We start from the raw sequence: 24,578 nt of genomic DNA, 5'->3' as shown, positions 1-24,578 counted from the left end.
TGGAGTCGTTCGGAGTCGTCTGGAGTCGTTTGAAGTCGTTCGGAGTAATCCGCCCAAGTGCCACAAATCCACTAAACGACCACTAAACGGCTTCTAAACGACTCAAGTTCTCTACCTAAACGGAATATAGAAAGACTTCGTTTAGCAGACGGCAAACGACTCATTCATTCTAAAAATAGCAAAAAAGCTGGTGGCGCTCTCTGTTGGTGGGATACCCCAACCAGTTGAGCTTCATCGCTTGGAGGAGAGCTTTCTCATTTCCTCTGTACTGTTGTATAGTTTCGCATTGAAGTTATGCATCGCTAGAACTAGAACGGCGATACAATTGTTTAATTACTAAACTCCAACGGAAACCACCAGTACTGAAGCAAGTGAGAATTGAGTTATGGTCGTTGGTGTTGATACCCACGTATCTGACCACATGACCATTCACATAGATTTTTGCTCAGAAAGTTATAAGGCTATATAGGTCATGATAAGATGAAACTTGTCGAAACACATTGCAAGAACAGGATAGCAATATAATGATGAGTTGTAATACGCCATCTATTGATCAAACCAATGAAGCTGTGGAGCTTTCATTTTTTTTTATATGGATATTCAATTTTCCAGTCGTTTAAGCTTAATCTGTGGCGCTTGGGCGGAGTCGTTCGAAGTCGTCCAGAGTCGGTGTTCGAAACAAAGGCCTGTACAGGCGTCCCCCGAGTTACGACCCCCTCGAGTTACGACGATTCGCAGATACGACGATTTTGATTTTGACAGTGAAAAGTTGTCATCGAGCAGAAATTGATGTATATTTTTGAATTTCTGAGCTGATAACCGTTACACACAAATTTCCAAAGATTCCACAACTACCCGATATTGAATATCTATATTGTGTAAACGACTTTTTGTGTGAAATTTATACATTATCGAACATTATTTCAAATAAAAAACACGATATAATAGATTTCGACTCTTCAACTTCGGTTATAAATTTTACATTGACAGATATTCGACATACGACATTTTCGACTTACGCCTTGCGTTGGGACTTTTTTTCGGTCCCAAATACAGTCGTATCTTGGGGGACACCTGTATATGAAGTGCACGCGCAAAGTGACAAAAAAAACACAATGATAGGAAATGTCTGATCACAAGCATATTAAAGCACACTGCTTCTGTTGGTTCCGACCAACTCTGATTCCTGTCGACTCCGGTCGACTCTAAACGACTCCGAAGACCCCGACTCCGATTGATTCTGGCCGATTCCTGACAACTCCAGACGACTCAGACGACTCTGAACGACTCCGAACTACTCCGAACTACTACTCCGAAAGACTCCGAAAGTCTCCGACTTTGAATGACTCCGAACGACTCCGGACGACTCTGGACGACTCCGACTCCGGGCGGATATAATCCGGTTCCATTTTGCCGGAGTCGAAATCGGACTAATAATAGTCGGAGTCGGATCGGAGTCGTGGGCATACTCTGGAGAGCACATCACTAATCAACACTGTGACAGCGCTGATTCGATTATCCGGAGGTTTTATGCCGGATAATCGAGCATACGAGTTTGCACTTGGTTTTGGTAAAATTTTATTTGTTCATTTATTTTTCAACTATCAATTGCAGTATCCTTTACACGTTTAAATATTCAAAAACGCTCTCTACTTTGATATAAAATAATAAAAAACATGGATAGTTTCTTACACAGGGGACTTCACATTAGATCTGATGGATAAGAAACGAACCCTGCATCAGCGCATTGTTGTGTTTGCTTCTTAACATTTTTCTTCTCTTTCTCTCTTTTGCTCACTTTCGGCCAGCAGCCGGCACATGCATGAAAACAGCTGATCTATGCTGCAGTTGGCTATGCTACGATACACAGCTGTGTACGTGCGTGTACGGGAATGGCCCATCGAAGAAGTGACATTTGGGAAGAAGACGACGAGGAACAAAAAAAAACACATCACTTCTGTCAAACAGTTGCTCAGCGTATCGATAGGAGGAAAACAATCCTCCTCCGCTACGGGGAAAGGGAAAAAGTTAATTAATCCGTTCACTATTTAGTGCTTGTGCGTCTCACCCCGGAGGGTGAGGGCAATGGTGCAGCACCATGATCAACTTTGTTTATACGATAATCTTCACTTTGGTCATTTATCTAGTGTTAACATGGTAAGTTGAAGCGGATGTACGGCACCTCGAAGGTCAAGCCCATCCCAATGAATCGAATGGAATTTGTGTGTGTGCGCAACTTATGTGGTTCCTCTTTTTCCAGGCTGATACCAAAACTGATTGGCTTCGTGATGAAAAAGGTGTACAACGCCGAGATCAACATCGGTCGGTTCAGCTTACCCTTCTCGGTGCGCGACATCACCGTGTCCAAGAACGGCTTCTCGGTGCAAATCGTTGAGCTGAGCGTGCAGAGCAGCTTCGTCAATTCCGACGTGTCGAAGTTGCTGTCCATCAATGTGCGCGACGTGCGCATCAACAAGGACGTCAACAAGGGGCCGGCGGGTGGCAGCGGCAGCCCTACACCCTCCGGTAGCCCCACCGGACCCGGGGCTGGGAGCGAGTGGGGCGGGTTCGGTCAGCCGAAAGCGGCAGCGGACTCCCAGCGCAAACCGCTTGATTTTCGGGAGAAGAAAGTGCCGCCCAATCTTCTCATCTTTGCCCAGTTCATGGCGGTGCACATACACAACGTGTCGGTGGCCCTGCTAAACAGTGCCCAGGAGCCGGGCTGGCTGCTGCACGCCACGGCCAAGGAGCTGCATCTGGACGGCAGCTTGGTGCACAGCACCAAGTCGCTGCTCGTGTCCGCCTCGCTCAGCGACGCGCAGGCGAAGGTGCTGCGGCACTGTATTTCCACCCCGAAGCGGCTGGAGCGGTCGCGCAAAATATCCGACCTGCCGCAGCCCTGCCTGGCCGAGCTGTGCTTCGGCATTGCGCTGGACGGGGTGCTGGTGGTCGATACGCCAATGTCGCTTGAGAAGCTTAGCCTCGCGATGACCACGACGAAGGTGATCCTGCACGGTGGGCTGTACGAGTTCATCAAGGACACCCAGGCGCAGAAGCGCCGGCAGCAGCTGTACCAGCGCCAGCACGGAACCGCCGACCCGGACCACGAACCGGCCGATCATCCGTTCGAAGCGGGGCAGGGGGAAGAGTTCTCCCTGCACGAGTGGTATCAGCGGTTTGCACCGATCGTGCCGAAAAACTTTTTCATCAAGATCGAAAACACCACCATCAGTGCGGTGCGCGAGAACTCGTCGAACGATTTCTCCGCCACGCTGCAAAAGTTTGCGGTGTCGAGCAAGTTTAGCACCCCGCCGAGCGGCCCCCTCCCCGGCGAGCATCAGCTGCCGCTGGTGTACGTGGGGATGCAGCTGCAGCAGCTCGAGATCGACACGCTGCACGAGAAGCTGCTGTTTCTGCAGCAGTTCAGCGTGGACGCGAAGCTGGAGGGCAGCCTGGTGAACATCTACTCGAAGCTGTCCTCGTTCGTGCTGATCTACAACCATCGCGAGATTTACGGGTGGATCAGCAAGAACTTCTTCACGGGCGAACGGGCCGGCAGCCGGAAGCAGCTGAACTCGGCCACCCTGAAGCTGCCCGGGCTGGTGGCCGCCCAGTGTCGCACGCGCCGCACACGCAACGCGGCCGGTGGTTCGAAGCTGCTGGAGGACTTTTTGAGGCGCATTGTCGTGAAGGGTTGTGCCGAGCTGTGGGACGTAACGACCGTGTTTCGGTTCGGGCCGGCGCAGGTATCGTCGATGTGTTGCAACCACGCGAAGCTGCTGCTGGAACAGTTTGCGGAAAAGCGCAGCCAGCCGTACGGGAATCGTCTGCTGCACTTGCTGCTCGACCGGCGCCACTGGAGCGCTGAGCTGCTGATCGAGTCGGTCTGGTGGTCGCTCAGCTCGAACGTATCGCACCGGGAGAATGCGCAAAGCCTCAAGAAGGGCCACATACGGGGCAGCCCGTTCTACGTGGCGATGAGCCTGATCAAGCTGAGCAGCTACGGCGACACGACCAAGCTGGACTTTTCCATCCACACGTTCCGGGTGGAGTACAGCCCAACGCTGGCCGACTATCTGGTGAACGCCAAGCGCTGCCTGGAGCAGTACCGCTCGTCGAGCGCGAGTGCCAAGCAGCCGGCAGCCGCCCGGGACCATCACCACACGCCACTGGCGGCGGCGGGCAGGGAGCGGCGCGGATCGTTCGCCACGCTCGATTTGCTGATCAATGCGCGCGTGACGGACATATCGGGCTTCTTCTTCAACCAGCACGACACCTGCATGCTGGCCAATCTGAATGAGCTGACGGTGGGCAAATCGGCCCAGAAACACTTTGTACGCTTCGACCGGTTCCAGATGGAGATTCTGGACTTCCGGCACATCACGGGGTGCGAGTACGGGTCGGCCGAGCTGCAGAATGTGTTCGCGAACGTGAAGGGTGTGCGGGTGGAGTACGTGGATGTGGAGGGTGCGCCGAAGGTGGACGTTTGGCTGCTGGAAGATGCGATCGTGATGTGGAACACGAACCTGCACATGCACATCGTGACGCTGCTGCAGGAGATGCGGCAGCTGAGGGAGCTGCTGAAAACAGACCCAGCACATTGCGAACCATCGCAGGAACTGCCGGCCGGTAGTGGTGGGTCGATGGAACCGAATGAACCGGAGCAGGTAGGCGGCGGGCGAAGGTCGTACCTGCGCAAGATGATCCTGGAGGTGTACGCGGAGGGCAGCGTGGAGGTGGGCATCAAGATAAGCGAGCGACACTCCATGCAGGTGTTCGGGGAGAATGCGCTCATCCACCGGAGGGGCCAGTGGATGCTGTCGATCGAGAACATTGTCATCAAGATCGACGATCAGCACATATTCACGTTCAAGGACATGGTGCTGGAATCGCTCGAGCGGGTTGAGCTGCTCTGCCAGGAGCGGCAGAACTATGAGCACTTCCAGCTAGACTCGAACCGTGTCTGGGCGACCACAATTGGCGGTGTTAAGGTATGCAATGGGATGGGTGAAGGAGTTTCTTTTGTGTTGGACGGGTGCGTTAATTTATTTTTCCCTTTTTTGAAGGTCATCTTCCCGTACGAGCACGATTTCTATGGAGCAATAGTGAATGAGTTCGTTTCGATTTATAAGTGGCTGAAGGTGGTGCACAACTATAAGAAAAAACCATTCACTATCTACAGCCCTTTGCCGAGCGATATGATAATACAGGTATGGTCGATTGATGGAGGAGATAGATAAGAACTGCGCATAGATAAGCACTGACTCGTGTGAGTCACCATTAAGGAATTTCAATGATTTATTAGTTGGTTATTTTTTATTTATTCAAATTTCAATTTATTTTATTTATTTATCTTATTAATTTGATTTTTATTATAATTTTTTGATTTTTTTATTATTATTTTAATTTTAAAATTATTATTTTAATCTATTATTTTAATTGAAATATTAATTGCATAAAACTATCATTTCATACTAAAATAACCTTTGATTGTTTGCAGATAAAAGAGTTTTTGCTGGAGATGAGTGACGATCCGTTCGAGGTGAAGCTGCGCGACAATTATGTCCTCCTCCTGGACGAGTACCACGAGAGCGTCAAGCGGAAGGAGCTGTTCGATCAAAAGATCGCCCAACTCTGCTCGGAACGACTAATGCTTCCTCCCGGCACGCTCGAAGAGCTGAACGCGAACCTGATCAAGAAAAACTCGGAAATCTACATCCAGCGGTCGAAGAAGATCTCCGAATCGGGCCCGCCCCGCACCCGGCTCATTGCCTGGATCATGACCGATCTGGAAATAATGGCCATGGCCGATCCCTCGCTGCACGGGGGCGAAAACGCGGTCCGATGGTTGCGCATGCTCGACCCGGAAAGTCCCTGGCCGGACGAGGGCATCGAGTTCGTGACGCTGTGGGTGCGCGCCGTCAACATCGGGTGCAGCGAGTGGAAGTTTATGTTGCGCGACTACCCGCAGCCAATGTTTCACGTGAAAGCGATGCACCTGTTCGGGACACTGGCCGGGGCAGAGATGGCACCGCCGCGCCGTGCTAAACGGGACGTTGAGATCGAGCTGGGCGAACCGTTCGGAACGCACACGGTGCAGCGCAGTATGACGTCGATCAAGTTCTATCATGATTTCAACTGGGAGCTGGACTATCTGGCGTACGCGTTCGGCCCGTGCTGGGAGCCGGTGATGGCGCAGTGCAACTTGATGATGGAGAAAATTTCGGCCCCGTCGCGGGACCCGAGTCCGCCGCTGCCGTTCTGGGACAAGATGCGGTTGCTGATGCACGGGCAGCTGTCGATCATAGCAAAGCAGTTTACGATACTGCTGCACGCGTCGCTCGACCCGTACAACACGACGGAGGAGATGGAGCTGACGTGGAACAACTGCGGCATCATGTACTCGAACGCGCGGCTCATGTTCAAGGGCGATCTGAATATCTACGTACGAACGGCGTCGCGGTACGACGATTGCCGGTTGCTGCATCTGCCCAACCTGAAGCTCACGTTTAAGCTGAACTGGGTGTGTCTGGCGAACCCGAACGACCACCATGCGGTCGTGCCGTGCGCCCCGGACAAGCTGCCCGAGTACAGCAGCAACCAGGTGCACGATTCGTTCCGTGCGTTCCGCTCGCAGCATCTCAACATATGGGTGTCGTTCGAGATCAAGCAGAACGCCATGTCGGACTACGACATCCCGAACCTGGTGCTGTACGGCAGCACGCTGCGGTGGTTCGAGAGTTTGAAGCTGATCCTATCCGGCGTAACGCGCCCGACACGCCGTGGACCGGTGTTTAACAATGTGCGCCCGAGAAAGAAGCAGCTCAGCCGGCACTATCGCAAAGCGAACCTGCAGATGAGCCTGCACCGGTTTCAGATCTTCTACTGGATGTCGCACGCACTGAACCGGGGCTTCCAGCTGAGCGGTGGTCGCATCACGTTCAGCTCGGAGCACACGCTCACGCTGCTACCGATCGACGACGGGTTGATCCATCGGCCGCGTGCCGACTGGTCGGTGATGTACATGAACTGCGAGCTGAACGATGCGGAGATTTGGTTGCGCACCACGCAAATCAGCAACGAGCAGCAGCAGCAGCGCACCGACACGAGCTCGGAAAGTCTCTCGAACGCGAGTGGCGACATCTACCGGTATTATTTCCTGAGTGTGGCGCGAGTGTCGTACGGGCGGGAAGCGCTACTCTCCACCAATGGCAACGAGCGGGAAAAGGACACGCCGACGCACAAGCTGGTCGTGTACGATCTGAAGGGTGCCTGGACGAAGGATAACCGGGACGTGGCGTTTGCGCTTTTCGATTCGCTGGTAAAAAGCCAGAAGCTCAAGAACAACCTCGCCACCGAAGCGCTCAAGTGCTTCCGCAAGGAGGGCGGAACGGCCGGGGGAGGTGGCGGCGCCGGCGGTTCGGCAGGATCGTCCGGGGCGGGCGGTAGCGATCTCGGGACGCCATTTAAATCGAGAAGCACCGGGCAGGATCTGCACCAGGGCGGTGGCGGTGTGGCAGGGACGACGAGCGGCCATCTTAGCGCGAAAGGAAAGGCGCAGCAGTCGAGCGACAGTATGGCGATGCTGCAGCAGCTGATACAGGAGGCGGACCACAAGCCGCTGGTGTACAGCGATGACCAGTCGGCCCAGACGCGCCAGCAGCAGCTGAAGGGCCTGCAGGCGTACCAGGAGGGCGACGTGCTGCACTACAACTGGGCCATCTCGCTCGTCAACTCGCAGGTGCTGCTGAAGGGCTGCGAAACGTCCGGGTACGTGATACTGAGCGCGGCCAAGGCGGAGATCCTGCAGCGTGTCCATCGGCCGGTGTGGCGCGACCATACGATCGTGTCGAAAACGACCTGGGTCGGGTCGCTCGAGTGCATGCAGTACTACGCGACGGTCAGCGCGAACGAGGGCGACTCGCACGAAATGGCGGAAATCATGTGGCTGACGGTGGACAACATCCAGGAGAAGGATCGGGACGCACCGGTAATCATTAGCGAGCTGCCGGATCTGCCGCATCTGGTCGGCAGCGGGCAGAGCGTCGGTGGGGTCGTGTCGGAAACGGTCGGTGTGCTGGGCGAGAGCAGCTACACCAGCGGGCAGAAGCCGCCGATCCAGCTGCAGCGTATCGTGTCCCGGTGCAAGTGCGAGTTCTTCTACGTCAGCTACGGCGATACGAGCATCGATCCGGGCACGATCAGCGAGGTGCCGCCACCGCCGGTCGAGGAGTCGATGAGCCCGTGGGAGAACCAGGACGAGCCGGTCGACGCGTTCACGCTGATGCACCACGACCTGGACGTGTGCACCAACTCGCTGCAGTACGCGATGATCCTGGACATTGTGAACAATCTGCTGCTGTACGTGGAGCCGCAGCGCAAGGAGGCGCTGGAGCAGCTGGCGCGGATGCGCTTCCAGCTACAACTGTACAGCAGCGAGGACCAGAAGCGCCCGATCCAGCACCTGCAGACGGAGATCCGCAGCCTGATGTCGCGCATCCGGCTGCTCGAGAAGGACATCCACTTCATCACGAAGGCGCGGCTCGAGGAGGGCGACTCGGAGGAGCTGCGGGCGGAGTATGCCGAGGTGCACCACGAAATCCTGATGTGCAAGGAGTCGCTGATGACAAAGAGCGACGAGCTGGACATGATGCTGTCGTGCTACAATGAGGCGCAACTGTCCGCCTCGACCCGGTTGGCCACCTTCCGGAAGGACAAACCGGTCACTATCGTGCGGGCGAACGAGATCTGCTTCAAGTACGCGCAGTGGCGCCTGACCGAGGCGGACGGACAGATCGGTATCGCCGATCTGATACTGAGCAACTTTCTCTACACGAAAAACTCCAAAAGCGACGACTCGGTCGACCATCTGCTCGAGCTGGGGTACATTCGGATCAGCAACTTGATACCGCGCGACAGCTACACCGAGGTGCTGTGCCCGACCGAGATCCAGCGCGACATGCCGGTCGAGCACAAGCGCGTGCTGCGCGTGTTTTGCCGCGAGAAGCCCCCGGTCGGGGGCATCTCGGTGAAGGAACACTTTGAGATCAACGTCGTGCCGATAACGATACAGATTTCGAAGAAGTTTTACAACACGATGCTCAAGTTCTGCTTCCCCGACCGGGACGAGGCGGATGCGGCCGACGAGCTGGACGGCGATGGGGGTGGATCGGTCGCCAGTACGAGCACGGTTGGTGCGAGGGGCGGTGTGCGCAAGACGAACTCGGCCTCGCTCGCTAGTGGAGGGGATGGTGGTGTTGCTGGCGCTGCTGCCGGCGGCACTGGGTCGGCTTCCTCGAGCAGCTCCGTTTCGACGGCCGGCGGGTCGAAGGGTTCGTCCGGTGGTGGTAAGAAAGCGTCCAAGGATAGCAACTTCTACGTGCGTATTCAGGACGATGTGGAGAAGATGAAGGAGCGGGCCGAGAAGAACAAGCTGTTTATTTACATCAAGATCCCGGAGGTGCCGGTGAAGGTGAGCTACAAGGGCAATAAGGAGAAAAACTTTGAGGACATCACGGACCTGGCGTTGCTGATACCGACGCTCGAGTATCACAACGTGACGTGGACGTGGCTCGATTTGCTGCTCGCGATGAAGTCGGACAGTCGGCGTGTGCTGCTATCGCAGGTAACGGGGCGGAGGCTTGGCCAACATCTTGGGACCATTTTTCGAAACAATACCCGTTATCTCTTTTTTTAGGCAATAAAACAAAAATTGAAACTGAAGAAAGCACTCGTTGACGAGCAACCATCGCCACAGGAAGAGGACAAGGCCAAGATGCTGTTCGGCAATCGACATGCGGTAAGTAGCTCACGAGGTTGTATTTAGTGCACGGGATTCGTGCGTAAAAGAAGAGCGATTGAAATAATATGATTTGTTTCTTCCGTAAAAACAATATTGCTTATCTTGTTCATTGCGACAGCGTGCTCGGAATAAGGTATATTGGAAGCGTATTGGTTGTTTGGTTGATGTGTCTGTTTTCCTTTTAAATTATTTCAATTCAGTTTTTAGTACTTGTCTTTTACCGTCAAACAGAATTGATTATTTTAATTGCAATGCTATTTTAATTTTAATCGGTTTTGTTCGTTTTTTTTTGCTTGAGCTTTGTAAGTAGTGTACCTGCTACTCCATTAGCTTGCCGTTTGATGCATTTGCCTATTATAAGTCCCGATTACAGCTATTTTTAACGAACCTTTTTCACATACTTACAGCCGGAAAATAAAAGCCTTCGGAAAGGTGTATTTAAGTTCTCCAAGTCTTAAGGACGACATCACACATCACCGGCTGCGACTGGCTGACGATGGGGAACGCGTAAAAGGGCTTTAAATTAGGCAAAAAAGGAAGCCACAGGCGCATCCAGAATGGAATAATTTCAGGGTATTTCTTCTAGAGGTTAGAGAGAGAGAGAGCGAGAGAGAGTAAAGTGATTCTCTAATATCATGTAATCCCATTTTTACAACTACAGTTCAGAAATAGGTTTTAGCTGGAAGAATGCAATCCTCTAAAGCAATCCCGTTTTTGCCCGTTATATCAACTCTTCTGCGCATGCTCTTACCTATACGAAGTAGTTTAAAAACAGTATCCAAAGGTTTTTGCTTGGGTCTTTGATCGAGGTAGAAAGCATAGATTTTTTGCTCCTAAAAACTTCCCAAAAGCAGCGTGTGAAGTATGACCGACCGTTCATGATGGTATGACCAAAAAAACAGGCGTGAGTGAGGATAGAAATAGGGCAAACTATTTTTGCTTATCCAGTTAGCCTTTAAAGAGATTTATTTACATTGCAATGATAATGTAAGACACACGTGTGCAATTTTGGGGCTATATACTGTCCCGACTGTCGCATTTTTCGATTCCTCCCCCCCATCTTTATTTCCTACGTATTTATATGTTTGTATTGTGTCTGTGTGTGTTTCCAGAGAGTAGGTTTTAAGAGTGAAAGAGATTCCATGAGTTTCAGTCTATAGAGTCAGCAATTTATGTATTATTTATGCAAAGAGTATTTTTCTTAAGGAGTGTATTGTGTTTTTACGCTTTGTTTTTTCGTTTGTCTTTTACCTCATGTCACAAAGATTATCTACTATAAATAATGTGCTTCTGCGGGTTCTGTGTTGAAACCATATCGTGCTTTGTTACCGTTCGTGTATATCAAGTGGAATTAGAAGCAGTGAGAAGTGCATACGAATTGGAACGCATACAAGCAAAGTGAGATTGGAGCGGTGGTTATTATAGGAAAGGTTAGGTTTAGAAACGGTTATTTTGTGCAGGCAATATGTTAGCAGTTTTTAGCGAAACATCACAGCAAAGGTGTCCACTGGTGTGTATGCTGACTGTTTTTGACTGTTGTTAGGGCGTTAAAAAGGTACTAAATTTCACCATATACCAAAACTCTACCCTTGCGGTGTTGAGGCGTTTCTATTGCATTCAACATGTATTCGCTGGTGTGATATATCACTCACTTTTCTCGTTACAGGTTTTGTCAGGAGTTCTCATAGCCGTGGGACACTTTATTGACTCGTTCTTGCGTGAAATGAACTTCCGTAATGTAATGGGAATTGGACTCTATAGCATACTTGTTGCACAAATCCTATAGGAAGTCAATGCAATAGCAAGAAGTCTACCCAAAATGAGAACCCCTGAAAACCCCGTTATACTTATTTCGGTTTTCATTTTGTAATTAAAAAAAAGAAACATAATGTAATTTTGCTATTTGAACAGAAACATAAAAACAATTTTATTTATCCAACATCCAGTTACACTTTACCGGTCACATTACCTTCTCCTAATGACTGATAAATTGGCTGAAGTGAATGAATAAAAAGAAAACCCCCCCTCCATTCGATACCCTGACCACACTATAATGATCGCGAGTTGCAAATGAAGCAGCAAAATGTAGCACTTTGTGTATCACTAAAGCAATACGTAATAGAGTAAATATACAATATACAAATAAATAAGTTCCACTCTGTATTCCTCCCTATTTTTTTAGTTTGTTTGTTTTTTCGATGGTGGAAAAATGTGGTGCATTTCACGGTACAAAACCCGGAAACCCGCGCATCACATCCACCCCCTTGCCAGTGAAGGGAGTACACAAACGGCAGATTTTTTCCCTTTCTTCTTTTCTATTCTTTTTTTGTTTGCTAACATTTCCCTAAATAACTAAACTAAAGCAACACGCTGCAGCGGCGGGCGGACCAGCACAAAGCCCCGGTTTTTCTTAGGGATGTGTGTATAACAGTGGTGGTTTGCGGTTAAAAAAGTCATATAAAAAAAGATCCCCCGGGGGATTGCGTGGTCCAAAATCCCATTTTTTATATAAGCGGCTCTCCCGAACAACTCCAAACAGGCAGCACCACATACTGGCAAAATGTGTATGTGTGCTGCGCGTGTTTGTATAAACGTACGATTGTATAGAAAGAACATGATTGTGTTTACTCGTTTCATTGGTTTTTTTTTGTTGGTTTAAGTGTAAAAACCATTTTTTCTAATGTTTTTTCACTCTCTTTTCTTTACTTCTTTAAATCGTTTGATCTTCGTTTATATAAGTACTATTTACCAGTGCTAGCGGACAGAAAATGGGATAAGCAAAGCCGAAACTCGACAGCTCGAAAGCTACTCTGAACAAACGAAACCAAACATGAAAAGAAACGCCCAATAAAGCTCTTTCTCGGGTCTTTTCAATGGGGTATAATAAATTTGACACCAGCGAGCGGTACTGAACGCCTAATGATTAAGGCGAGAAAAACTGGGCGCATCAAGCATTCTAGTGCTATTTACATTAAATAGCAACAGATGGAAAAAACCGAGCCACATTTTCTACTAGAAGAAGCAAAAACAAAGCAAATAACTAACGCTGAAAACGGAACATTGAAACACGCGATAGGAAGCGAGAAAAGCATGAAGCCGCGATTATTTTGTTTTTAGAAGGTGGTCAGCAGCTCCTCCTGGATGCTGTTGGAACGCAACAGCTGGCGCGGGGATTGGCCACCAAAGTTGGAGATCGTCTCCGACTTGGTGGCTTCGTTCGTTTTCATCGTATGGTATTCTTCGGAAATTTGCTGCAATTAAGATAAAAATGCAATGAATTAGTACCAAGCGAAGTTATTGGCAAATGGGGCTAACAGCCATCGTACCTTCAAACGGTTGCCAGGGAAGATCGCTCTCTCGCGCTTCTTAGTCATGAAGTCGGTGTGCACCAACCAGCGGTGATCGAAGCACTCCTCGACCGTTGGACGTTTGCTGAAAGAGTGGAGCGTATTGTTAGGTTAGCTTTGTTTCGGCAATGTTTATGGCAAAAGTGTACTTACTTTGGTGCACGCTTGAAGATGAGCATCAGGAAGCGCGTTGCTTCCGCGGTGACCTCCTTGAACAGGTTCTCGAAGCGATAGCGCACGAAGCTAATGTTGGCTCGCGTTTCCGCCTCATCCTGGCCACGGAACGGGCTGGTGGCGGACAGGAACAGATACGTCAGGCAGCCGACCGTCCAGATGTCGGTCTGTGGCAACGCCGGCTCATCGTTCAGGACCTCCGGTGCTGCGAATAACGGTAAGCATTGAGAGTACATTAGCCGCATGCTTCCCCTAACGCAACCCAATTTATATCCTACTGGACAGCATACTTACGCATAAAGTCCAACCAGCCCGAGCGGGTAACATTCGTGCCGAGCTTCGACACGTACTGGGCCGATCCGAAGTCCACCAGCTTGATGTTGACCTGGCGCACCGACGCCATCACGATGTTGTCCGGCTGCAGGTCCAGATGGCAGATGCCGCGCCAGTGCAGGTACTGCAACCCATCCAGCACCTGGTTCACGATCGTCGCCACAATCTGCTCACTGTACTCCGAGCGGCTGCTCAGGTACGTTAGCACATCGGCGCCCTGCAGCTTCTCCATCACCAGCGCCGCAATGGACGTGTTCTTTGGCCGGAACGCAGCGAGCAGCGCGCCAATGCGCTCATGGCGCAGCGTGCGCAGCACATCGAACTCACGCTCCACCGCCTCGGCCGACCGCTCGTCGCCCAGCTCGAAGATCTTCGCCACCACAATCTTGTCCGTCGCCTTCTCCAGCCCCTTCACCACGATTGAGAACCGGCCGCGCGCCATCTCCGACATGAACGTGTACTTCTCGTTGTAGTTGCCCTCGATGCTCCATTTGAGCGGCGTCTTCTCGTAGCTGTAGTCCAGCCGGCCCGTGCGCTCCTCCGGTCCTACCTGCTGGCCCGACTCCGTCAGCTGCTGCAGATGCTTCATCGCGCGCGTAATCTGAATCTTGGGCGCACCCGGCTCGAGCGTCGTGATCGTCTTGGTCGGCAGACCGCGATCGCTCCAGCCGATACGATTGTACGCCGCCAGCCGGAACTGGTAGCCCACGGTCGGGCGCAAATCGTGCACCAGGAAGAACTCGTGATCGATATTGCTCGCCACGTCGACCCAGTCCGCCTTGCCGTGCTCCTTCTGCTCCAGGCTGTAGCAGATGACCTGCGAGTTGCCGTCGCTGCGCGGTTGCTTCCAGCGCAGCAGCACCTCCGTGTCGCTCACGGCCACCGCATCTGGCGCATCCGGTGCGTCCGGAATGACGGCAATCACCACGCGGCAGCGCGCGACCGTCTTTGCGACGCGATTGCTTGCCACCGCCTTGTACACACCGACATCGTTGTGCGTGGCCGGATGGAACTGGATGACCGAGCGGCCGTCCACATCGTCCAGCACCTTGATGCGGTTCGTGTCGGTGATGACCATGTCGTTGCGGAACCACGTGACCGACGGTTTCGGATCACCGACCGCGTAGCAGATGATCTGGTTCGGTTCGCCCTCGCGGATCGCGATCGTTTGCGGCTTCTCGCGGAAGAACGGCGGCTGACCCTCGCGCTTGCACTCGATCAGCGCTTCCGCCTCGGCGTACGAGCCAAGGCGCGTGCCGACCTCGTTGCGCAGCCGGCGCGTCACCGTAATGCTGTCGTCCGTGCCGTAGCGCGTGATGCGGCTGCGACGCTCGTCGTCAATCTCCTCGTCCATCACGTCCGTAAAGCGGCGACGCTCTCGAATGATGGGAAGCTGCAAACATAAAAGGAAAGGGGAAAGCTTCCATTAGGACAAGCAAGTTTTCTCATGAAGCTGCTGCCCTCTACTTACACTGCCATCGTAGTTCGAATCCGACACCAAGCTTGGCGAACGGTGCTTCGCGATCTTCATGTACTCGCGCAGTCGGCACGGGAAGGTGGTGTCACGCAGCTGGAGCAGATACGTGTCCGGTCCGTACTGGTAGTGGCTTTCCGACTTGAACGAAGCCGTCTCGTAGTCGGGATGGTTGTCCTTCGACACGTACTCCTCCCACTTCTTGCGCTTGTGCGGGATGTCGTCCACCTGCATCGGCGGTGGCGTGCCCTCGGGCGTGAAGATAATGCCCGGCGGGTACACCATGCGCGACGGATGGTCGAAGCAGCTCATCAACGGACGGCGCCGGTACCAGGTGCGGCAGGATGCGTTCGTGTACCAGTCCCTATAGTGGTAGTAGTAGCTGCGCAGCCGATCCGTACCGATCTGGTACTCTTCGAACGTACGGCGATAGATCACATCGAACCAGGAGTGATTCAGAGCGTCGCGAATCGTCATACGGTGCTTCTCCTCGTACACTAGCAGGCGGGTGATGAAGTCACGCGCCTCAGTCGAAATGTTCTCCCACACCGAGCCGATGAACGTCCACTTGCCCTCCTTGACGCGCGTCAGCGTTTCGCGATCATTACGACCCAGGAACGGGCTAACGCCACCGAGCAGAATGTACGTGATGATACCAACGCACCACATATCCTGTCCCAGACCGACACCGCAGCGATTGATCACCTCCGGCGCGACAAACTCGGGCATACCGTAGTCGAGCGTGTACAGCTTGTCATCTTCGATGCGCCGTGCCAGCCCAAAGTCACAGATCTTCAAATTATCGCTACCGGGGTGCGCAATCAGCAGATCCTTAATGGTGAGTCCCATGTGCGCGATGCCGCGCGTGTGCATATGCTCCAACCCGAGCAGCGCCTGGTACACGTAGATCGCGATCTGCCGCTCGGTGTAGTAATCGTACTTGAGCAGATTGTCTCGCACCAGCTCACCGCCCGATGCCAGCTCCAGGATGAGCGTGATCGACCGGTTAATGTCGTACGCGTCGTGCAGCCGGATCAGCTTGCGGTGGTTTAGTATGTTCATGATGTCCACCTCGTTGAACATGAACGGACGCAGGTCGGGGCTGCCGTACATGATCTTGGCGGCAAAGTTACGCCCATTCGAACGGTCCGTCGCGTGGTACGTAATGCCCTGCGTGCCACGTCCAATCTCGTCGCCCAGATCGTAGAAGTCCTGGTACACCTTGTTGCGGGCGCGCACGTACGGCGTGCGGTGATGCGCATTGTACACGTAGTCCTCCTCGTTGTCCTCCACGTGCACCGTCACGGACGAGCTGATCGAGCCGATTGCGTTGCGCGCGCTGATCGAGTACAGGCCTTCGTCCTTCTTGATCGCGTCCGTCAGCAGCAGTACACACGTGTCCGGCTCGTAGAAGATCATCTGGAGATTAGCAGGGAATGGAAAAGGAGGGGCTTCAGTTTTGTGTTGTATCAACGGTTTTAGTGATTCTGGAGTGGATTCCGATTTCGAAACTAATTCTGAAACTGATTCCGATACCAGAGCCTAATTCAATTTTGAATCCGAATCGACACCGATTCCGATTCCGGAGTCGATTCTGATACCGAAGTCGATTCCAAATCCGGAATCGATTCCGATTCTTGAGTCGAATCCGATTCTAGAACTGATTTGGATACCAGTGCCTATTTGGATTTTGAATCTAAATCGACTCCGGAACCGATTCCACAACTGATTCCGATAAAAAAGTCAAATACGATTCTGAAGTCGATTTCAATTCCGGAGCCATTTGCGATTCCGCAGTCGATTGTGATTCCGGAGTCGATTGTGATTCCGAAGTCGATTCCAATTCTGGAGTCGATTCCAATTCGGGACCTGATTCTAAAGCCAAAATCAGAATGGAATCAAATCAGAATGGTTTCCATTATGGGAATCGGCTTCGGAATCGAATCCGAACATGGAATCGGAAACGTATAGTTCCGATTTTGAGCTTCCACCACTAAACAGCTATCTCTCTCCGTAACCTTACCTTGATGCGAGAAGACTCGTGAATCGGCTGCCAGTCCTTGTACCACTTAATATCCGGGAACGGCACACCGGTAATCTTCGCCTCGACGCGTCCCGACCGGCGCCCCATAATGAACACCTCCTCCGGGCGCTGCAGGAACCGCGGATACTCGCCCAGCTCCAGGCAGACGCGCTGCCGCACCGAGCCGTGCTCGTTCGTGGCCACCGCCTCATAGACACCGACGTCCCGATCGGTCATACGGTTGATGAACAGCGTCGCCTGTCCGTTGCGCGTGTAGCTGAAGCTATAACGGCCGCCTGCCTCAATGATCTGATCATTGAAGTAGTAGGTCATTGTAGGCTTCGGATAGCCGTACACGAACCAGAACAGGCTGACGTTGTGATTCTTCGTACCGTACTGGACCGGCTGCTCCTGGCGCAGAAACTCGGGCGCCTGTGCCTGATGGCGGTGCCCCGGACGCTCCACGTCAAAGTCGCGCGGATAGTGCGCCGACGTGTCAGGGCGGAAGTCACGGCCCGGTCCCAGGTATGGATAGAACACGGGCGGTTCCGGTTCCAGCTTCTGCCGGTACGTCTGCACGTACGGGCTCGGGTCGCTTACGCCGTACAGATTCTCGACGCGGATGCGGAACTTGTACTCGCGGAACGGTTCCAGATTGCGGACCTCGCACGAGCAACCACGAATGCCTGAGCGGGTCGTGTGCCACTCGCCGTCCGGTAGTTCGATCATTTCCAGCTGATAAGTGACCGGATAGCGCGGCACGGTCGTCATCGAAGGACGCCACGAAAGCGTCAGCCGCCGGTCGGACAGCTTCGAGATGATCGGCTTCTCCGTCAGCGGGTACGGTGGTGTGTGGAGCAGATCCTTGCCCTTGCCCTTGACGTAGCGACGACGCGGACGGTAGTCGGATGGTTCGAACTTCAGGTTAGCGTGGCAGATAGCCTCGCCCAGGTTGTTCACCGCCTTGCAGCTGTACCGGCCGAGATCTTCCTCCTGCACGTCGTCCACGATCAGACGGGCAAGTCCGTTCTTCTCCGCCTCGATGCGGTACTTCTCGCTCGGCACCAGCCGGCGACCGTCGCGGATCCATTCGACCGTGGGCATCGGGAAACCGTCGACGCACACAGTCAACTTCGCCTTCATACCGTCCAGCAGCGTCATATCGTTGAGCTTCTTCATGAACGATGGTGGCGTCGGCTCATCGCGCTTCTCACTGTAAAAGAACAAGGATAACAAGCGTGGTTAGCATTGTGACGTCACATAGGATGAAAAAGAACTTACATTCGCGTAACGACATCCAGCTTCGCCTCGATGGTGCTGCTACCTTCACGGTTCGTCGCCGTGCACGAGTACAGTCCGGTGTCCTCCGGGGCGCACTCCTTGATGTACAGGCAGACGCAGTCGCCCTCGTACTTCATCTTGTACCGATCGTCCGGATGGATGGGCGACTCGTTCTTGTACCACTGCACCTCCGGGCGAGGCACACCGACCAGCTTGGCCGGGAACTTAGCCTCCAGCCCCGGCAGCTGCTGCATGTCGGAGAACGGATACACGAAGTTTGGCTTCTGGAACACCTTGCGCACGATGGCGGCGGCACGCGTTTCCGTTTCACCCAGCGGGTTCGCCATCAGACAAGCGTACTCGCCCGAATCCGACATCTCAGCGGGCGTAATCGTCAGCCCGACGCTCTTGCCGTCGCAGGTCACCGACACGCGACCGGTCGGCTGCAGCGGTTCGCCATCCTTCGTCCAGATCACTTCCGGTGCCGGATTGCCGGCGAAGCGGGCCGAGAACGTCAGCTCCTTGCCCTCGTCGGCCGTGATGTCGCGCAGCCCGCCCAGGAAGCTCGGGGGCTCCTCCGGCAGGGACGGATCGGTCGTGGGCAGAATGTTCACCGTCGCCGCGCTAATCGTTTCGCCATGCTCGTTCGTCGCGATCGCCTGATACTCGCCACAGTCCGTGCCGGTCGTTTTGTCCAGCGCCAGCGTAAAGGCACCCTCGCCTTCCTCGGTGATCCTGTACCGATCGCCAGCCACCAACGTTCCGTTGTGGGTAAACTTAACCGCCGGCTGCGGGTAGCCAATCACCTTCACGGTCAGCTTGATCGGGAAACCCTCCACAATGTTGGCGTTCATCAGCTCGCTGACAAACTGTGGCTTCTTGCCCTTCGGCACAATCTCCGTGAGCGAGGCGGACTTGGCCTCGCCGTTCTTGTTCTTCACCTCGCACGTGTAGATGCCGGCGTCCTCGGCCGTCACCCGGTCGATGATGAAGCCGACCAAACCGTCCGGCTGGTTGATGAAGTTGATGCCGCGGATTTGACGCAGCGGCAGCCCGTCCTTGAACCAGCGAACCTCCGGCATCGGGAAGCCGGCGATCTCCGCCTCCATGTGCAGCGTGTCGCCCACGGTCAGCTTGTGGTCCTGCAGCGGGCGCACAAACACCGGCGGCTTTTGCTTTGCTGTTGGGTGGGAAATCATGCAGAGATAATTAGAGTCGCTTACGGTGAGGGTTTGTCGCGCTGATGATACTCACGAGTGATAGCAACACCGCACTGCGTGGTCACATCACCACTCTTGTTCGACAGCACCAGCTTGTAGCAACCGCTGTCTCCTGGGAGAACGTTATCGATCACCAGGCGGCAGATGCCGTCATGTCCATATGTGATCTTAACACTGAAACAACGAAACACGGGATAGCATTTAACATCTATAACTTTCACTATCAACAAAACAGCATTGATACTTACTGATCGTCGGCCTTGATTTCATTGGAGTCCTTGTACCAGGTCATCTTTGGCAGCGGACTGCCGTCGACGATGCAGCGCAGCTCCAAACGGTCGTCCTCCTCCAGGTCGAGCGAACGCTCCAGCCCCTTACCGAACACGGGCTGCTCGTTCTTGACCTGGATGTTAAACTTGGCCTCGGATTCGCCGCCGATGCTCGTCGCCAGGCAGGAGTATTCACCCTGCAGCTCCGGTCCGAAGTGCGTGATGAACAATTCGCTGGTCACCTCCGTGTCGCCCGACGTGACGATCTTGATCTTCGGCTCCTGCGACTCCTCGTCGATCTCCTGCGTGTCGAGCGGGGTACCGTTGTGCAGCCACTGGATAGCCGGGCGTGGTACGCCCTGCACCACCACCTTGTTGTAGACGTCGGCCCAATCGTGCACGGTAAGACTGTCCGGTTCCTTGGTGAACTTGGGCTTCTCGGCTACAATGTGGAGGGAGATTGGGTCCATTTAGTATTAGTAAAACTGGATTGAATGACCTATGGACGAGTGTGATGACTTACTGTGCACGTTGAGGTTAGCGGTGGCGACCGTTTCGCCCTGAGCGTTAGAAGCCGTCAGCGTGTAGGTACCGTGCTCGGCCAGAGCACATGATTCAATCACCAACCTGTAAGAGGAAATTAGTAATCCTGTAAAATCTTCTCCAATTACTCAAACACTCCATAACGAACGACTTACGTGTAGACTTCCTTCTCAATGTCCGCAATCACGTCACAGTTATCGTTGTTGCACAGGTTCAGTCCATCCTTCGTCCAGGTGACCTTCGGCTTGGGGTTAGCCTTCACCAGCACCTGGAAGACGCCCTGCGTAAACGGCAGCACCGTCGTATCGCGGAAGTTCTCAATCTCCGGCTTCAGCAGCACATCCAGCCGGCCGTTCGATTCGCTCACGTCGTACTTGTTCTTCGCCTGGAAGGTGTAGTCGCCGGTGTCGTAGTGCCGGGCCTGATCAATGTGCAGCGTGTACGTGATCTCCTTCAGGTTGTACTCCAGCTCCTTGATCTCCGTCTTCAGCACGATGTAGTCGTCCGCCGTCACCTCGTTGCCGTTCTGCAACCAGGTGATCTCCGGCTCCGGGTCCGAGGTAAGCGTTACGGACAGCGTTACCGGTTCATTCTTGTGCACGGAGATGTTCTGCAGTCCCTTCATGAACTTCGGACGGCGATATTCCTTGCAAGCTGCGGACAAGAGTTATAAAAATTCATTTTAAACATCGCCTTGCGATAAACCTGATAAGAGAGAGAGAGAGAGAGAGAGAGAGAGAGAGAGAGAGAGAGAGAGAGAGAGAGAGATACGTACGAATAACGGTCAGCTTCGCTGGCAGAGACTTTTCGCCAATGCGGTTCTTGACCACGGCCTTCCATTCGCCAGCATCTGCTTCCTTCACGTCACGGTTTTCGATCTTGTACGTCGTCTGGAGGGAATCAGGATCAATGGATTAGTGTTCACGGACTGGCAGATGATTCTTCTGAATAGTCAGTGTACTTACACCCGAGTCAGTGATGCGGATACGATCGCTAGACTTAACCAGCTCGTCGTTGTGGTACCAGCACACCTCCGGGCGTGGAATACCGTCGGCTTCCACGGTCCAGATCAGCGGAAGCGAGTCGAACGTCGTCACATCAGCAATATCCGTTTTCAGGATCTCCGGCGATGCTGAATGGGGATAGCGGATGGCAAATAGACGGTTAGAAGGGAGGGCCATAAACAGTTCAAGGATCGGCCGAACTACCGACCACTAGGCGGTTAGTGCCGGTATATAGTTACGGCTTTTGTGAGTGAAAATTGGAAACATTATCTTAAAGAAATGATATCATCATACGTACAAAAAAAGGTGGAAATATATACAAGGTACAGTAAAACTAATGATAGAGATAGTGACAGGACAGACAAACATTAAAACAGACAGACAGATTCAGAACATTAGCCAAGAAGACAAGGTAGTATTGCATATTGTATGTAGTGCACTATTATATTGTGGCAAACGGTGGTTCCCGAAAACCAATCCAATATGTACAGAATTTGAACCATAGCAGCTACGACCTAACCTAGCAGACCCACTATACTCTAACATTGCACGCCTTAGCTAGAACAGATCAGTGGAGCTAGTTGGCAGCTATGTACAACAGCTCTATCTACAACAGTGAATTGGTGTTGGTGTATAATTTGGGGTAAACAGTACCTTGGAGGATGTGTTCCAGGTACTTTACGATAACTTACCGATCGGCATCCGGAACGTATTCCAAGCGAGCTACTTTTTGCGTAAAGGTTGAAAACAAAACAGGTAGTGTGTTAGTGAAGCAAACTTTGCAACAAATTCAATAACAACAATTTCATCTTCATGTTAACCAGGAACCTCAAACACAAGGCAGAAAGGGGGGAGAGTTCTTGTGGAGAAGGGAAGCAATCAAGATCATGCTGTTGTTGCTGCTGTCGAGAGGAGGCGCGTCTGCAGAGAATGGATTTAGTATTGTTCGTAGGCTTTGTGTTTGTGTGTGTCTGTAAGTTTTGGTGTCATTTTGTATACCTTCTGGGCGTGCCGGTTCTTGTGATTCTTCGGTAGTAACAGCCTTTTCAGCACTCTCCTCCACAGTACCGTCCACAATCGGTTCATTGGCAAGCCCTTTGCTGCAGGCAGATCGTTTCTCCACAACCTCCTCCTTTACCGGCTCCGGTTGCTCTGGCTCATTGTCGATCACTTCCTGCCGTTCGAGCGTCTTACTCTGCTGCGGCGACAACTCATCCTCAAAGGAAACCTTCTTTTCAATCGATCGCTTACCGGCTCGCTCTTCGTACGTTCCCGACTCGAGCAAATTACCCTTGCGCGGAGAATCTGGTACGTCTTCCACCTTTACGGCCTCCACCTTCGGCTCTTCGCACGATTCCTGGGAGATCGTTTCCTTTTCTAGCTCACTCTTATCGAGCGTTGCATTGGTGGGAGTCGCCGGTACACTTTCGGTGCGACTTGCTTGACGTGACAGCAGCTGCAGCTCATCCTCCGAGGCGGAGTGGATCGATACACCGCGCGACAGCTTGCCCTTTCCACCGACAGAATCGTTGTCGGATTCGAACTCCTCGATAAAGGTACTGGTGGCTGCATCGCTCGCGGACTGTCGCGACTGATACTGGCGCTTTTGCTCCGGCGAGGTGAAGGTGATCGTGTCGATCTCCTCCACGTGCAGTGCCGAAGCGTGCGGTTTGTTCGGGTAGATGATCTTTTGCATCACCTCGATCGGTGATCCACTGTCCTCCTCGAAGATCACCGTTGTCGCACGCATCTGATGGATGGAGTGGGATTCTTCGGGACCTTTTTTTTGTTTGGGTGAGGATATCATGTGGATGGTGTGTTGTTGTTTGTGGAGTGTCGGTCAATAACACAAGGAATACAAAAAGGATACAGGGGTAATGTAAACATATTGGGACTGTGCTTGATTGTGCTCAAGTGTTGCGATGACACAGGGATTTTAAGGATGTGTGGGAAGTATAGTGTTTCAAAGGTAGGAATCTTCATGCTTATGTGCTTCGTGTGAAGGGATTTTGGAAAGAAATGGGTCACTCTAAACCGAACAAAAATTACCTGTGACTATTGCTGCGTGGCTCTCCTCGGTACATACCGAGACCATGATCGTCTCACCGTGCTGACCGATCTTCATACACTCACTTATCATACGGTGGGCTTCGGCATTCTCCCCGGGGCTCGCTACAATGGCCTCTGCCGTGTGGAGAATGGCCGACACAAACGACATGTGATTGTGTGTGTGTTTTTGGTGAAGGTGACGATTGTGTGGTTGTTGGACATATTTTGCAAAACGCAACATGATCACAGACAGAGAGAAATAGAGAATAAACAGGGTGATTGGTAAAACTATATAACACAGGAAGGTTATTTGTACAGAAGAATGTTGTGAACGTTTGCGAACTCCACATCACTTCGTAAGGTGAGGGTTGTTGCAAATCGGATTTCGATGCTATCACACCAAGACGTCTATGTTGTTTGTCTAAAACAAAAACAAAAATCACGACCACGAGGAAACAAGGATGCGCAAACACTTGCAGCTCTAGCTATGTACACGCGGCTGGCTTGCTTGTGAAGAGATCGTCTAAACACGTATCTAAACATCCAGCCAGGACTATGGAAGAGGTGGAGCAGGAGAGCAGTGTCTAAAACATTAACACGGGCAGGTCTTGACCGGCTGTGGTTGTTACCCTGTTGTTCGGAGATTGGTTCTGGCGCTTTCTGCACGGGCGCTGGTACATCCTCGATCGTTTCGGGCACCTGTTCCGGTACCGCAATTGGCGCGGCAATCATCACCTCACTGACGACTTCCTGCACCAGCGTGACCTCTTCGGACATCTCCACAGTGACGACGTTCGGCTGCACCTCCTCTGCTGCCGGTTCCTCGACGATCTGCTCCTCCTCCTCCTGGGACTGGACCTGCAATACAGTTTCCTCCACCTCGATCGCTACCGTTTCGGTAACGAGCGCCTCCTCCTCGATCACTACCGGTGGCTCCCCGTCAGCCTGCTCTTCTACATAGACAGCTGCATGTGTACGGCAAGACGAGGGTATGTGTGTGTGTGTGTGTTTGTGTGTAACAACACGGACGACACGTAAGCAGACACGCACACGATGATT

General features: G+C 52.6%; 2 protein-coding genes across 11 annotated transcripts in view; one reads left to right on the top strand and one right to left on the bottom strand.

The window, feature by feature from the left end:
* Nucleotides 1-1,796: 1,796 nt before the first annotated feature.
* On the top strand, nt 1,797-11,975 carry LOC121591585 (protein KIAA0100). Of its 3 annotated transcripts, XR_006004547.1 has the most exons (8): nt 1,797-2,157; nt 2,261-4,991; nt 5,067-5,210; nt 5,501-9,625; nt 9,698-9,799; nt 9,921-9,935; nt 10,210-11,357; nt 11,469-11,975. XR_006004547.1 is itself a non-coding variant. In XM_041912285.1 (7 exons), exons 1-7 carry the CDS (start codon nt 2,099-2,101, stop codon nt 10,258-10,260), a joined length of 7,227 nt encoding a protein of 2,408 aa, XP_041768219.1. In that variant the 5' UTR covers nt 1,797-2,098; the 3' UTR covers nt 10,261-11,975. The 3 variants fall into 3 exon arrangements, 2 of the variants coding, with proteins under 2 accessions (XP_041768219.1, XP_041768221.1); XM_041912285.1 differs by having other exon boundaries at nt 10,210-11,975; XM_041912287.1 differs by lacking the exon at nt 9,921-9,935 and having other exon boundaries at nt 1,798-2,157; nt 10,210-11,975.
* A 156-nt stretch (nt 11,976-12,131) lies between these two features.
* LOC121591583 (obscurin) overlaps nt 12,132-24,578 on the bottom strand; it is a 65,696-nt gene continuing 53,249 nt past the window's right edge. For 6 of the 8 annotated variants that reach the window (XM_041912278.1, XM_041912277.1, XM_041912281.1 and 3 more), the window contains 15 exons: nt 23,520-23,654; nt 22,470-23,249; nt 21,432-21,598; nt 21,242-21,356; nt 20,622-21,120; nt 20,447-20,550; nt 19,903-20,365; nt 19,689-19,828; nt 18,435-19,614; nt 17,154-18,366; nt 15,128-16,549; nt 13,618-15,049; nt 13,303-13,528; nt 13,129-13,234; nt 12,132-13,053 (listed from right to left, as the gene is read on the bottom strand). In XM_041912278.1, coding sequence (XP_041768212.1) covers nt 12,916-13,053; nt 13,129-13,234; nt 13,303-13,528; nt 13,618-15,049; nt 15,128-16,549; nt 17,154-18,366; nt 18,435-19,614; nt 19,689-19,828; nt 19,903-20,365; nt 20,447-20,550; nt 20,622-21,120; nt 21,242-21,356; nt 21,432-21,598; nt 22,470-23,249; nt 23,520-23,654 — 8,120 coding nt within the window. In that variant the 3' untranslated portion in view covers nt 12,132-12,915. Of the gene's footprint in view, nt 13,054-13,128; nt 13,235-13,302; nt 13,529-13,617; nt 15,050-15,127; nt 16,550-17,153; nt 18,367-18,434; nt 19,615-19,688; nt 19,829-19,902; nt 20,366-20,446; nt 20,551-20,621; nt 21,121-21,241; nt 21,357-21,431; nt 21,599-22,469; nt 23,250-23,519; nt 23,655-24,148; nt 24,485-24,578 lie in introns of all 8 variants that reach the window. The other 2 variants (XM_041912279.1, XM_041912280.1) reach the window with 2 other exon arrangements.

Source organism: Anopheles merus, chromosome 2L, assembly GCF_017562075.2.
Source record: "Anopheles merus strain MAF chromosome 2L, AmerM5.1, whole genome shotgun sequence".
Lineage (NCBI taxonomy): Eukaryota > Metazoa > Arthropoda > Insecta > Diptera > Culicidae > Anopheles > Anopheles merus.
The sequence above is the reverse complement of the archived record's forward strand: the minus strand, read 5'-3'. Positions and strand labels throughout refer to the sequence as shown.

What these genes read in the sequence shown, in the direction of transcription:
- LOC121591585 (XM_041912285.1), top strand. Translation starts at nt 2,099, where the DNA reads ATGATCAACTTTGTTTATACGATAATCTTCACTTTGGTCATTTATCTA. An exon ending in CCACAATTGGCGGTGTTAAG is followed by an intron (nt 4,992 to 5,066) that starts GTATGCAATGGG and finishes CCTTTTTTGAAG; the next exon opens with GTCATCTTCCCGTACGAGCA. An exon ending in CGAGCGATATGATAATACAG is followed by an intron (nt 5,211 to 5,500) that starts GTATGGTCGATT and finishes GATTGTTTGCAG; the next exon opens with ATAAAAGAGTTTTTGCTGGA.